Here is a 14,616-nt window from a genome sequence, read left to right on the forward strand (position 1 = left end):
CGTCAAACCTGCTGTAGAACAACTGTTAAATCTTTAACAAAGCTGTACATCAGGCCTATCAAACTGGCGGCCTGCGGGCCGGATACGTCACGCCTACCCTACCTCCGCAAAAGCAAAAAACATCATGAATCGTGATACCTCACGATATGTCACATGACGCGATCAAGTTTGACACCCATGCTGTACATGGAGTCTACTTCTTGACCGTCTATAAGCAATATAACGTGCCAAACTACAATATGTTGGTTGTGCATATGCAGCATGACACATTTATTTCCATCCCAGGTACAGCAGTGTACTTGGGTCATTAATCCTTATGTCTGGTCCTGGGACAAGCATCACAGTTTTTCGTAATTTAGAGTAGTTAGACCCTTCTTTTAATTGATCAGTTTGTATATTGTGAGAGTTAGTCAGACCTCTATAGCTGAACAGTATGCTAAATCTCAGCACCAATTTGCTTCTCGATTAACTGAATGTAAAGAAATTAGTGTAAATTGTTGCTGAATTAATTTCTGTCCTTCAACCTGAAGATGATCTTAAAGTTTTCCAGAAGTTGACAGATGTCTAATGTTGATTCAAATGTTTGTTTTATTTTGCTTATATATTGCTGTTGTTCCAAGAGTTCAGTATGGTTTCCATGGGGAGCTCCCTTCATTTTATCCCCAAAATAACTCTGAGGAGATAGGTTGGACGGAGAGAGAGAGAGAGAGTAATTGCCCAAAATCACCCAAAGAGTTTTGTGGCTGAGGATAGATTTGAACTTGGGTTTCCTCTGTCTTAAGTCAATATCATAACAGGTACACAATACCGCCATTTCTTTGTAATTACATTAATTACTTGTAGTGAGGAATGGGGGTAATAAAAGAGAGCAGAAAGTTACTAATAAAAAGTAAGGGGAACAAATGAGACAAGCCGTTGTGGAGAAGAATTAAAGATAACATTATTATTCATATTCATAGAGAATCTTTATTGGCCAAATATGATTTGGCCAAGGAATTTGTCTCCACTGCATAAGCTCTCAGTGTACAAATGAGGTAATATAATCAGTGTGCATACAAACAATATGTACTTACAAACTAAAAGTGTATATACAAACAACAATCATAATGATAAGAGACTAATAGGAGAAAAAATGAGAAGGATAATAGTAATACTACACGGGTAGATATTCTTAGATACAAGACAGGGAATTAGATGATCAGTAGAGTGATGGCATGAGGGGGTAGATTACCTGTCTTTGTGTCTAATTGTTTTGGCATGTAATGCCCTGTACTGGTATCCCAAGGGGAGGAATTGAATCAATTTATGTCTAGGATATGTGAGGTCTGTAGATATTTTCTCAGTCCTCCTTCTGACTTGTGCAGTACGTAGGTTGGAAGGCAGGCTGGTTGCAATTGTTCTTTCTGCATACAATATGTGTATATACACATTTTTATTTCAGATTGTAGTAAAGGGAAAACCGGGTAAATCATTGGTGACCCTTTTTTGTCTTTCTCTTTCAGTGAGTATGTTTTTGAACACATTAACACCCAAATTCTACGTTGCCTTGACAGGCACTTCTTCGTTAATCTCAGGGCTTATTTTGGTAAGTACTAGATCTATTTTTAAAATATTTTATAATCTTCTATACTACATTGGCTTTTACAGCTACATGTTTTTTGTCTTTTTCCTTCAAGTTTCCATATCTATGTACTGTGTACAATTCATATTAGTTAGTAATTAATCTGAACATTAAGTCCTGTTCTGTGGAGCCAATTTTGCTACAATACATACTAGAGAAACCATACTTTGTCAATTAGCATTGAAAAAAATCAGTTTGTTCAAAGTACACCCTGTGTATTAGTTCAAATTTCTGGCCATGAAACTAGAGAAATATATATAAATACAAAGACCATCAAAGAATGAAACCCTGCAGGCCATCAGCCAGCTGCCCAGTGGCAAGGCCCCAGGATCTGACACTATCCCAGCAGAAGTCTACAAGAATGATGGTGCAGTGCTGATCAACAAACTCCCTCAGCTGTTCCAATCCTTCTGGAATCAAGGATCCATTCCTCAGGAACAGAAAGATGCATCCATCGTACACCTCTACAAGAGGAAAGGAAATCAACAAGTCTGTGATAATCATAGAAGAATATCACTGCTTTCCATCACAGGCAAGATCCTTGCACGAGTGTTGCTGAACAGCCTGACTGACCACGTGGAACAGAGTCTATTTCCTGAGACACAGTGTGGTTTTTGCAAAGAGCGTCTCACTTTGGACATGATCTTCATAGCATGAAAGCTCCAAGAGAAGTTTCAAGAGCAGAATTGTGAATTGTACACCCCCTTCGTGGATCTCACCAAGGCTTTTGACACTGTCAGTCGTAAAGGTCTGTGCTGCATCATGTCAAAGATTGGCTGCCCTGACAGATTCATCCTGATGGTATGTCAGTTCTACGACGGCATGACGGCTTGTGTTCTGAACAACGGAGAAGCTTCAGAGGCCTTTCCTGTTACAAACCGCAAGGGTGCATATTGGCACCGACTCTATTCAGCATAATGTTTTCAGTCATGCTGTCAGATGCCTTCCAGAACAGTTCTTTGGGAATTAGCCTGAGATACAGGACTGATGGAAAACTGTTCAACTTGTGAAGACTCCAGGCTGACAACAAGGAGACTGTGCTACGAGATCTCCTTTTTGCTGGCGACTGTGCTCTGAATGTTGGATCAGAACAGTAAATGCAATCCAGTATCCTCAGCAACATGCAACAACTTCGATCTCCTCATTAACACAAAGAAGACTGAAATGATGCACCAGCCAGCTCTGAAAGCCCAATACCAAGAGCCCACCATCACAGTGAAGAGACAAAAGCTGCAAGCAGTGGACCAATTTTCATACCTTGGCAGCACCCTCTCCTGTGCAGTGACAATTGACATTCAGGTCAACTGCAGACTTGCCAAGACAAGCTATACATATGGCAGACTACTGACCAACGTGGGGGACCGCTGTGGAATAAGCCTTGCTACAAAGCTCAAAGTCTACCAAGCAGTAGTGCTAACTACCCTGATGTATGCCAGTGAGATTTGTACTGTATACAGGAGGCACGCTAGGCAACTGAACCACTTTTACACCAGTGGTCGTCATCCAGTGGGCCGCGAGAAAATTTTGGTGGGGTGCAGAGAAATCTCACCCCCCACAGCATCCCCCCCAAAGCAATTAATCCAGGCTGCACAGAAACACAAGGCTGAGCCCCCGCACATGGCCCACGGGAACCCTCCCCACCCATTCACTCCTTACATTTTTCTGACTATCAGCTGTTCTGCTGTGCTGGGAGATTTAGATTAGCTAGGAAGCAGGAAATGGTTGGATTTCTTGCTTTTTAGCTAGTCTTTAGATCTTTGGCTCTGCTTTTAAGCACAGCCGAACCTCCTTAGGACTGAAGGTTCTATTATTCAGTGCAGACTCACGGCAAGCAAATTTTATGTGACAGTGAGCTAGCCGATGGCAGATAGATAGATTTCTGAATGACTCTGTGAGCAACTCAATCTGCCTTCCTGCTTTGCCTGATTTTGGGTAAAAATTGCTCTTTTTTAAAAATAAAAAATTCAATATTTACATACATGGTGTGTTGTGAATTAATTTTGTGCGTTTGCTTGCTAGCAAATTTTATGAGTTTGCTTTCAAGAAAATTTTATGTAACAAGACTGAGCTAGTCAATGGCAGATAGATAGATCTCTGAATGAATCTGTGATTCTGTGAGCAACTCAATCTGCCTGCCTGCTTTGCCTGATTTTGGGTAAAAGTTGCTCTTTTTTAATAAAAAAAATCAATATTTATATTAATATTTACATACAAGCCATGTCCAACCAGTCACATGACCACCAAGCCACACCCACAAATTAGACCACATCCACAGAACCAGTTAGTGGTCCCTGGGATTTAAAATTATGAGTTTGGTGGTCCCTGAGGTCCAAAAGGTTGGTGACCCCTGTTCTACACAACCTGCCTCTGCAGACTTTTGAGGATCCGGTGGTAGGATAAGGTGCCAGATACAGGAGTCCTCTCCAGAGCAGGACTGCCATCAGTTTACACCCTGTTGATGAAAGCCCAGACACGCTGGGCAGGCCATGATGCCAGACCATTGCATCCCTAAACAGCTCCTCTATAGTGAACTGTCACAAGGAAAGCGATTGCAAGGGGGAGAAAGGAAGCGATACAAAGACACATTGAAAGCCTCCTTCAAGTGCCTGGACATTGGCACCATCTCCTGGGAAGCCCTGGTACGAGATCGATCAACATGGCACACTTTATCAAAGTCAATTTTATTGAGGGCCAGATCACCACTGTGGTTGTCTTCTGCGGGCAGGAACGTGATGCAGACTGCTGGACTCACTTACTCTGTCCCACTGTCTGTTTTGTCTTGCGGTTGGAGACCAGGTCACCACTGGTTGTCATCTCAGCCCCCTTGTGGGTCTTGCACTTGGCCTGTGCATGGAGCGTGTTCCCCTTGCGCACCAGACTGCAGCAGTGGATGCACAAGAGCGGTGCTCCATTAGCAGTCCCTGCAGGAAGCAGGAGATGGTGTGGCATTTCTCCGTTTGCTGCCAGACCCAACACATGATGCCCGTTGGGCTTCCCCAAAGCATGGCGGAGGGCGGGGTAGAAAGCGGCACCTGTCCCAAGGCTGGAGGAAGAGGGCCTTTGAGCCCCAGGCACCAGTTAGGGCAGCGTCCTGCTGACTCATCTGCTTGCGTGGAGGGAAGGCTCGCTATTCCTGAGATGCACCTTCCGGGAATGCTGGCCAGGCAGGGAATTTGGCTGCAATTCTCAGCTTGGAATGGAGATGCAGCCTCAGGGACTGTGTCTCAAGGAGCTGCATTGGTTGGGCAATGCCCCGAAAGCTCTCTGGAGCTGCTGCCTTGCAGGGCAGGGCAGCTAGCTAGAAAGGCTGAGTAGAAGTGCTAAAAGCACCCCATTCCCAACAGGCAAAAGGCAGCCACTGCGAGAGGGGAAACCTTGATCAGCATCAGTGCTATGGCCGTCCAAGCCCAGCCGGGATCACATGCCTCCCCCCAATCTCTGTTGGGCCTGGGTAACCTGGGATCTGATGGGCATCTGGCTTTTCCCACTTGCAATGGCCGTTTTTTGCCTGCTGGGTCTGAATCTGAGCTGCCGGTGGCCTCGGTGGTGCCAAGGTACATCGGATGTGTGAGAGGACCACGCCTTTCTAGCTGGCCATTTTGCCTCCTTTGTGCTGGTTGGGTCTGTCCAGCAGTGGCGGAGTTGCCACCCAGGACCTGCTAGAAGTAGGTGAAGCACCTCCTTCACCGGGGGCTGCTCGGCAACGAAAGCCGAGCCCTGCCCTGCCCTGCAACGCAGCAGCTCCAGAGCACTTTCGGGGTGCTGCCCGACTGCTGCAGCTCCTTCAAACAGTGCCCCGAGCCTGCGGTCCCTTCTCTGGACTGAAGGAAATTTTCTGTCTTGCACACACACACATACACACACACACACACACACACACACACACACACACTGCTGCATCTCCATTCCGAGCTGAGGATTGCAGCCAGATTCCTCACTCAGCCAGTGTTCCTGGAAGGTGTGGCTCAAAGCACCAGGCCTGCCTAGCCTGAAGGAGGCAAAGTGGCCAGCTGGAAAGGCTGAGAAGAGGTGGTAAAGTACGCTCAGGCCCAGCAGGCAAAAAATGGCCACCGCGATTGGGGAAAGCCAGATCCCCATGGGAGCTCTTGTTACCCAGCCCAGCAGAGATGTGGGGAGGCATGCAATCCGGGCTGGCTCCCTCGGCCACCTTTTGTCTGCTGGGAATGGGTGTGCTTTTACCACTTCTACTCAACTTTTCTAGCTGGCCACTTTGCCTCCTTTGGTCTGGGCGGTCCTGGTGCTCCGGGCGTCAACAGCAGCGGCCTAATGGACCTGCATGATCTGCTGGCGGCTTCTGTGGTGAAAGTCTGGTAAGGGCGGCTATCCTGGGAATGGTAAGGGGCCAGCCAGCATCGTTTAGGTCCTGCCCATGCCATCCCAGCAGGTGCGCGTGTCACTTCACACAGCCCATGCCATCCCAGCAGGCACATGTGCTCACAGACCCGGCCCATCCCATCCCAGTAGATGCATGTGCCCGCCTTTTGTAGTGCCGGCCTTGTGCGCGCATGTGCGTGCCTCCTACTGTATGCATGCGTGCCTTCCGGGATGACATTGGCCGGGCCTGCGTGCCCACCTCCTCCTGCGCACATGCACTCCTGCCAGGATGGGTCAGGCCAGGCTGAAGTGATGTGGGCCGAACGCTTACTGTTTGCAGGCTGGATCCAACCATGTCCAGCCCACATGCCTTGAGTTTGACACCCTTGTTCCAAGGGGTATCATTTGAACAAAACTGCCTTATTGCTGTTGTTTCGGCATTGTTAAATTAATAATTTCCAAATGTTTATAATTAATACATTGACAACATCAATAATTGTTAAGATTAAATACACATTTACATATACCTTCCTAAAGTTCAGATTTATGATTAAATTTGTTATGTCTCAGATGTTTTCTATCGAAAACCCCAAATCAGAATTTAGAATTCTTTTAAAATGTATTAATATAGATAATCATTTATAATAGCATAATTTTAAATGCCTCATCTTAAAAGTAAGGTCTTAGTTATAGGTGACTTATTTCTGAAGAGGAATTCTTTTCTGTGCAAAATGTCAGGAAATCCTATAATTATTTTATCTCATTTGTTATTTATTTTCATAGATTAATCTAAATGTATTGTGCTAAACTTTAAGTTAACATTTATTACCTGAGTTAATTTGTTGTTTGGGGTATAAGATAAATGGCCTGCAGCTTACATTTATTAACTTAATACCAGAAATGGCTGTCTACTTTGGTATAATAAACTGAAAAACAACAACAATTTGCCTCAACATTATAATAGCAATAAAGTAACTAAAAACTTACTGTCTTTTCATAGTATATACATTCTCAAGACTACTCAGTCTAAATAGGTCCATTTCTTTTTCCACAAAAAATATCACTTGATGATGTTGTCCTTTAATAAGCAGTACACAATAATTATTTAAGAAATGTTGATAATTGCCAGTGCATTTTAATTTCCCTTGGTATCAGAGAGGAAAGTGTGACATATTCTGCAGTTTTTAAAAATATTCCTTTCTCAAACTTATATAAAACCTTAACGTTTTATAGGATTGTGCAAATCCTCAGTTTGAAGGTTTTGTTAAAACGCAATTTGATTTACATTTCAAAAGGGACATTTCAGTTAAAAAAATTGGGTGCTGCAAATCAGTACTCCCCTTCTGCACCTGCATAGAAATGATTTTATGAATCTGTTTGGAAATCTCAATCAAACTAGCTCTATTATATAATTCAGTTCAAATAAAATAATATCGATTTGTCACCTTCCCAGCCGACTTCTGACAAGCAAAGTCAATGGAGGACGCCAGGTTTGTTTAATTACCACATGATTTTATCAGGTTCACCATTGTATTCGGGTGTCCTGCCATTGTCCTGAGGGGTGGCATTCTGCTGTTCACACGGGAATTAGGAAGTTTCAAAGGCTGTTGTGCCCTGAGCGTGAATTGGTCTGCCTAGCACCTCAGGGTTCTCAAAACATCTTCTCGGCATTGCATTGGCTGCCAGAGGACTGGTCAGGGGGTTGGGATTGGGAAACCAAAATATTTGCTTTACACTCTGAGCAGGACTTTCAGATTCAACATGACTTTACTCCATCCAGTTTCTCTCAGTAAAAGTTCTTTGGATTCAACCCAATGGACTCAAGAGCCTGGCTTTCCTGAAGGGGCGGACTGGAGCTGGTCCGACATTTGGTGAAATCTGTAATAGTGGTCAACACTGAGAAACCTACAACTCTACTGTGGGGACTGTGCACAAAATGTCAAGGCAGTGACCAGGAAGAAGCCGAATGCTGGGGATTGGACCTCTCCAAGTAGACAGAAGAGGCTGGGGGTCTAGGTGACTTGTTGAGACCAAGGTGTTCCATGGGCATCAGAAAGAAGGACGTCTGGGAAGGAAGGGCCAAGGGAGTGACTCTCACCCGCAGTAGCCATGGAGCCTGTTGATGGGAGGGACAAATGGAGCTGGCAGAGCTTGAAGATGATGAGGCAGGCGGAGAACCTGACCCTGCCAACCTGATGATGGAGCAAGCCATGAAGTTCATGATGAACGCTTTCCAGACGCAGAGAACCCACAGCCACAATCAACTGCTTGTTTCAAGTGCGGTCAGGAGGGGCATCGGGCAGCATAAAAAGAATTTTTATGTTACTCAGAAGCTTAGTCAACTACCTAATTTGACCTTGTTCTGACAACTTTTCTTAAACTTTATTATCCTGGTCTAAATCTGTGATAACTCAAAAGGTTGATGAATATGTCAAGAGTTCCAACTTCTTGAGATTATGACCATCCAGAAACAGCGTACATTTAATGTCAATGAAATTTGTTTCTCCGTAGTTTTAATCCTTTTAAAACAGTCTTAGGAAAAAAGAAGTTAGGGTAAACCCAGAATATCAAAATAATGATTGAGCTAGCTACTTTCTGAATTAAACCTATGGATTGATTTTTCTAATTTGACTTCTTGATGAACTTCTTTCTAGAAAGGGGTTTCTTTCCCTTAAATAATTAACTTATTTTTAGTTAGCCAGAGAAGTCCAAACTAAAACCAGCAAAATATTCCAAACTCACCATTAATGTAACAGAAAGAAACGGCATATACCCAGAGGATATATCAAACACAGCTGTTTTGTCTACGTCTGCATATTCTCTTTAGTCCCTCAAGATACTTAGCGCTCATTCAGGAAACAGCTCTCCAAAGAATAACCATGTCTGCCAAAGTGGTTCAGAGATGTTGTTGTTTCTAAGCAATAAAGGAATCATTACTTTCCTAATGAGTGTATCTTGGGTATTCCATGAACTAATTTTATCTCAGGGTATATGATCAGAGATGAAAAAAGAACACAAAAGTTTTTAGAACAATTTGAGTTTTGTAGGAGAGAGGAGGGAAAAAAGTAGTAATTCCAACAATGAAACATTAATTTTCAGAAATTATATTTTGTCTTTAGGTACAAATTGTAACCTTATAAATAACAGCAAAGGAAAAAGTGAGTGTATCTTGCCAAGTATAGATGAAATGTAATTTTATTTTAAGGGGTATTGCTGCAGTGAAAGAGTAAGGGGGAAGCAACAAGAGACGTCAGCCTTATTCATTTTTGACATTTTTATTGACCTTTTCCTTCTGGGTCCATCATTGTGGTAACTGTTGTTACTGCTGTAATATTCTTAAAACAAATTCTGATCTAATTAATAATGATTCATTAATATCCTACTTCTGCAGGATGCAGAACTGGGTGTTCATCAAATAGAATAGCGGTGTCAAACTCACATCACGTGGTCGTCACGTGATATATCAGGACTTTTTTCCCCTTTGCTAAACTGGGTGTGGGTGTGGCCAGCACGTGACGCATCTGGCCCACAGGGCTGGGAGTTTGACAGCCCTAAAATAGAAGAAAACTCATTTACACGGAGAACAATACATCAGGTCCAAGAATGCAGGTGATTAATTCCATCACTTCTCCATTTAGAATTTAGAATTCTTTATTGGCCAAGTGTGATTAAACACACAAGGAACTTCTCAGTGCATAAGCTCTCAGTGTACATGCAAGCACGAATTGATAAATCATGATCATAATCATAAATACAATCATAAATAAATCATAACATAAATACTCAGTGGTAGTCATAGGATACTCAATAAGCAATCATAAATCATAATAGGATACTAAATAAAATCAATCAACATAAGTCATATGATACAAACAACAAAGTTATAGTCATAAGATGCTAAAGGAATAGGGAATACAAGAGATGAGAAGGTTAATAGTAATACAGTCCTACTACATGGTTTGACATCCTAGGGCATGTGCTGTAGTAATTAGTTGAACGATGGCATGGGGAAAAATTGTCCTTGTGTCTAGTTGCAATGCCCAATAGTGTTGTCTTGAGGGAAGAAGTTGAAAAAGTTTATGTCCAGGATGTGAGGAATCTGTAGATATTTTCAGAGCCCTCTTTCTGGCTTCTGCAGTGTACAGGTGGTCCTCAGTAGAAGGCAGGCTGGTTGCAACAAATGGCAGATACAATAATTCTCTGTAGAACTTTATCAGTAGCTCCTTGGGCAGTCTAAGCTTCCTGAGTTGGTGCAGGAGGAACATTCTTTGTTGTCCTTCTTTGATGACTTTTTTTTTTTTTGTAAATTTTATTTGAGTTTTCACAAAGAAAAAAAAAATACAAACATATTTTTTGAAAGTAGCGTAATCCCGGGTTACATTTCTTCGTACAGACACAAATTCAACTTTATGCTCATTTTTATGTTCTATTCCATATCTTATTACTGTTTTACATTTTCTGCATAGCTTCCCCCCTCTTTTAATTTTCTCAATTTTATTTTAATTATCTCATCTCAATTCAAATCATTATATTTATATTTTTTGTCTGTCCTGTTTCAATTATCTATTATCTTTTCTCATTAAACAAAATTTCTCCTGTAGTTACTGATTGGAGTATGATGCCTTTATATCTTTTAAGTTTATCCATTTAACTCTTATTTAGGCTTCAATATATACCCTAAAGTTATAACATTCAATATAATACATAACTTCCATTCGGATTCTGCTTGGTACATTCTTAAAATACACACTATATTCTTAAAAAAAGAAAAAATTATAAATGTATGTAATTAAAACAACACATTCCATTCCAATTCAATTCTATCATTAATATTAATATTCATTAAAATCTTAACTTCTTTAACATTACTTTTCAATTAAATAGCATACTTCTATGGGAACAATTATAAGCTTTCCATAATTAATTTCCCCCCCTTCACTTATATTTTATAAAACATTAACTAATTAAAATGTTCCCGTTCCTTCCTAATTCAATTTTCTCATTTATTTTATTTCACTTATTTTATTAACAAACATTTCACTAAATTACACTAACTATTTTATCCCTCATTTTAATTATACATTGTTTCCAATTTTCTAAAGTTATTTCTATTACTAATATAACAATACAATCTTATGTTCCTTTACAGAATCCCTTTTTCAGTTAGATTTTCACCATTATCTCTAAATAGGCCCTGTTTCTCTATATCTTGCTCCGGTCCTTTGTAACTTCTTTTCCTTTCCTTCTTCCCTCTCTTCTTCTCTCTCCCCTTTTTACCCCCTTGTCTCTCTACCTCTATTTCTCTCTTCTGTATTCCCCTTTTCTGTTGTTTTCCAGTATTATACTTATTTTTCGAAATGTTTTTCTTTTCTTTGGTTGTTTTTTTAAGTCTTAAATTCTCCATTCTCTTTCCCCACTTTCCTTTTTCTTCCCCACATAAAATTGCTTGTTCATTAAAGATGGCTTCTTCTTTGTCCCAGTCTTCTTGTTTTGCAGTTCTTGTTGTTTCTCATAGTTCCAAATCTCCATTTCTAAGAATTGAAAAACGAAGCCAAAAGAACCCTTCTCTTCTTGTACATCTTCTTTGTACTTTTTAAGTTCCATTTTCAATTCATCCAGAAGTGGTGCCATTGTATAAATTTTTAAACAACCACCCGATTGATTTTAGTCATTCAAATGTAATAACCAAGAATCCAAAGATCACCAAATAATCCAAATACACGCAAGCTGTTTCTTTTTGCTCCTTTTTTTCACTTTCTCTTCCTGGGGTTACTGTTTAGTTACAAAGTTTCAGTTAAAATGTATCTTTTAGAAGTCTTGTTGAAGTTTTACTGTAGATTCTTTTTAATTCCAGGCAGTCTCCTCCCTCTTCCAGATCCTGCCCTTATTCTTTTTCTCTCCCTTCCTGCTTATGAAAAAAAAAAAAATTAGTGTCCAGAAATCTTTATTATCCCTTTGACATTTTGTTTTATTTTCAGCTTAATTGCCTGTTGATGTCAAAGCGGATTTTTCTGATTTCTTATTCAAGTCTCTTAGTTATCAGTATAGGGAAAGGGAGAGAAGAAAAAAACCCCAAACCTTTCCCTTTTCACTTTCCTTCACTGCTTCCGACTCTTCTTTGGGAGCGATGTTATTTTTTTGTAAGTTTAAATTCCAGGGTACCTTAGTTCTTGCTTTTACAATTTAACCCGGTCAGCCAAAACTTTCACTTCTTATCTTTCTCCTGCACATTCTTTTCCGGTCGAGTTCTTCTTTGTGGTGGCCATTTCTGATCACTGCTGCAACCGCCTTCAGGAAAGGGAGTAATGGCCAGCTGAGAAGGAGAGATGCGGCTCTCCTCAACCCTGCTGGCGGTCTCCCCCCTCTTCACCACCTCTACAGGGTGGCTTAGCCCCGAAACCAGCAGGCTCGGGGCACTCCAGCGGCAAGCCCAGACCGAAACTGTGCACGATCACGGATTTCTGTCTGTCACCAAAGAGACTTCAAACCGGACAGCCTTCTTTGATGACTTTTTGATGTTAGGTGTCCATTTCAAGTCCTGAGTTATTACAGAACCCAGAAACTTGAAAGTCTCTACTGTTGATACTATTGTCTAGTATGGTAAGAGATGGTAGAATAGGAGAACCTCTCCTAAAATCTACCTTCATCTCTACAGTTTTGAATGTGTTCAGTTCAAGATTGTTCCAGCTGGACCACAGGGCCAGTTGTTCAACTTGCCGTCTATATGCAGATTCATCATAATTTTCAATGAAACCACTGACTGTATCATCTCTAGGTTTCCTTTTTGGCACGACACAGTTGTTCTGTTTAGCTGCGACCTAAGATTTGTTATTGTATGTATGCCGGCTTCTGGTCGGCACCCATAGGTCTTCACAAAAACTGATATTACCTGTTGCAAATGTGTTATAAAAAATAAATGATTCATTGTCACTTTAAAAAAAATCAGTGCACCAGTCTTTTAAATAATGGTAACTTTTATGAAATTATTAAGACTAATTGAAAAATAGCCTTTCATCCTTGTCATATTGAGTACAAGTTCTTGGAAATTCTGCATTGAAGCTTCTATGAATTTGCTTAACAGCTATCCTCTATTTGTTACTATATCTCCACCTCTAAGTCTCCACTCTAAAATCATCACATTGCTTGAAGGGCTTTTATAAGTGCAGTAATAAGTGTGTGTGAGTGAGAATAATTCCCCTACTTCTACTGCATCAGCCTAAGAGAGGGAAAAGTCTAGGACAGTGGCGGCTAACCTTTTTGGGCTCCTGTGCCAAAACTTGTGCCCGCGCTCATGCTCTCATGCTTGCGTGCCAGCACCCAGAAAACAATGCATGCACCCCCACACCCCCTGAGCATGCAGCATGCAGTCGCCTGTCCCCCTGCGCCCCCTGCCCCCTTACCTACACTGCGCCAGCTGATTTTCAGCCCCGTTTGAGGCCTTTATCGGCCTCCCAGAGGCTTGAAGCCTTTGCAGGCCGAAAAATGGACCCATTTCGTCACTTCCGGTATTTCTGGAAATACCGGAAGTGACGAAACGGACCTATTTTTTGGCCTGCAAAGGCTTCCCTCAAGCCTCTGGGAGACTGAAAAAGGCCGCAAACAGGCCAAAAATCAGCTGGGAGGCACGCGCATGCGCAGTGTGATCAGTTTGCCTGTGGCTCGCGTGCCAGCACAAATGGCGCTGTGCCATAGGTTCACCATCATGGACTTAGGATCTTACATTCCAGTCGGGAGATGTAGAATAGAGGTCCTGTCCTAGATTTCCCATCAGTTGGAACGTATCCAATACATTCAAGGTTGGCTTAATCCTCTTTTTTCCTATCTGTGGAACATCTCATATTGTTGGTTCTTGCTGTTGGACACTGTTGGTTGTAGGTTTATATGTATCACTGGATCACTGTTGGTTGTAGGTTTATATATATGAAGCTTTTCCCTGGTATTATATAAAATGAAATAGAATTAGCGTGGATGAATCACAGAACTATAGAAATAAAATAGCCATTTAAACTATTTGACTTATTTGGAACTACCCAATAATCCATAGCTTGTTAGATTTCTTTTTTAGTCTCCTTCTCCCTGTGTTGAATTCAAATTCTACCCAAAAAATACATCTTTCTTATGATCATTTACTATTCCCTTCAGTGCTTCCCATTTAAATTTTAGAATATCTGTTATTTCATTTGTCCACATTCCTTGTCATGTTTCCACCCATTCTTCTGTTTTATATAGGAAATCTAATATACCACATAGAACTGTATAAATTATAACAAATATTTTATCCCAAAATATGCTTCAATATTAAGTTTACATTCTGTAAATGTGAGTGGCAGTAGAAATAGCTTAAAAAGCCGAACAATGACATGTTTTCCCATCTGATTTAGATATTTGAATGGTGGTATTTTCGGAAGTATGGAACGTCCTTCATCGAGCAAGTCTCTGTGAGTCACTTGCGCCCTCTGCTGGGTGGGGTGGACAACACTTCTCCCAGTAACTCAAACGCAACCAATGGGGACTCAGATTCAAACAGACAGAGCGTTTCAGGTAAAAAATAATAATAATTTAATCATAATCACAATGTAATTACAATGTACAAAATTATGAATAATTAATTTAAATGACTTTTATATTAAAAGTCCTTTCTGCAGATTGGGCAAATCACC

The 14,616-nt window shown here is 41.2% G+C and overlaps 1 protein-coding gene across 10 annotated transcripts in view; it reads left to right on the forward strand.

Moving 5' to 3' along the window:
* Window positions 1–14,616, forward strand: part of ST7 (suppression of tumorigenicity 7) — a 123,147-nt gene that overhangs the window by 63,838 nt on the left and 44,693 nt on the right. For all 10 annotated transcript variants that reach the window (XM_087969320.1, XM_087969321.1, XM_087969329.1 and 7 more), the window contains exons 2-3: window positions 1,503–1,585; window positions 14,338–14,497. In XM_087969320.1, the coding sequence (XP_087825446.1) occupies window positions 1,503–1,585; window positions 14,338–14,497 (243 nt within the window). The remainder of the gene's footprint in view (window positions 1–1,502; window positions 1,586–14,337; window positions 14,498–14,616) is intronic.

This window comes from Notechis scutatus, chromosome 6, assembly GCF_049901735.1.
Source record: "Notechis scutatus isolate UNSWTSFEM ecotype Mainland chromosome 6, rNotScu1.2, whole genome shotgun sequence".
In the NCBI taxonomy this organism is placed as follows: Eukaryota; Metazoa; Chordata; class Lepidosauria; order Squamata; family Elapidae; genus Notechis; species Notechis scutatus.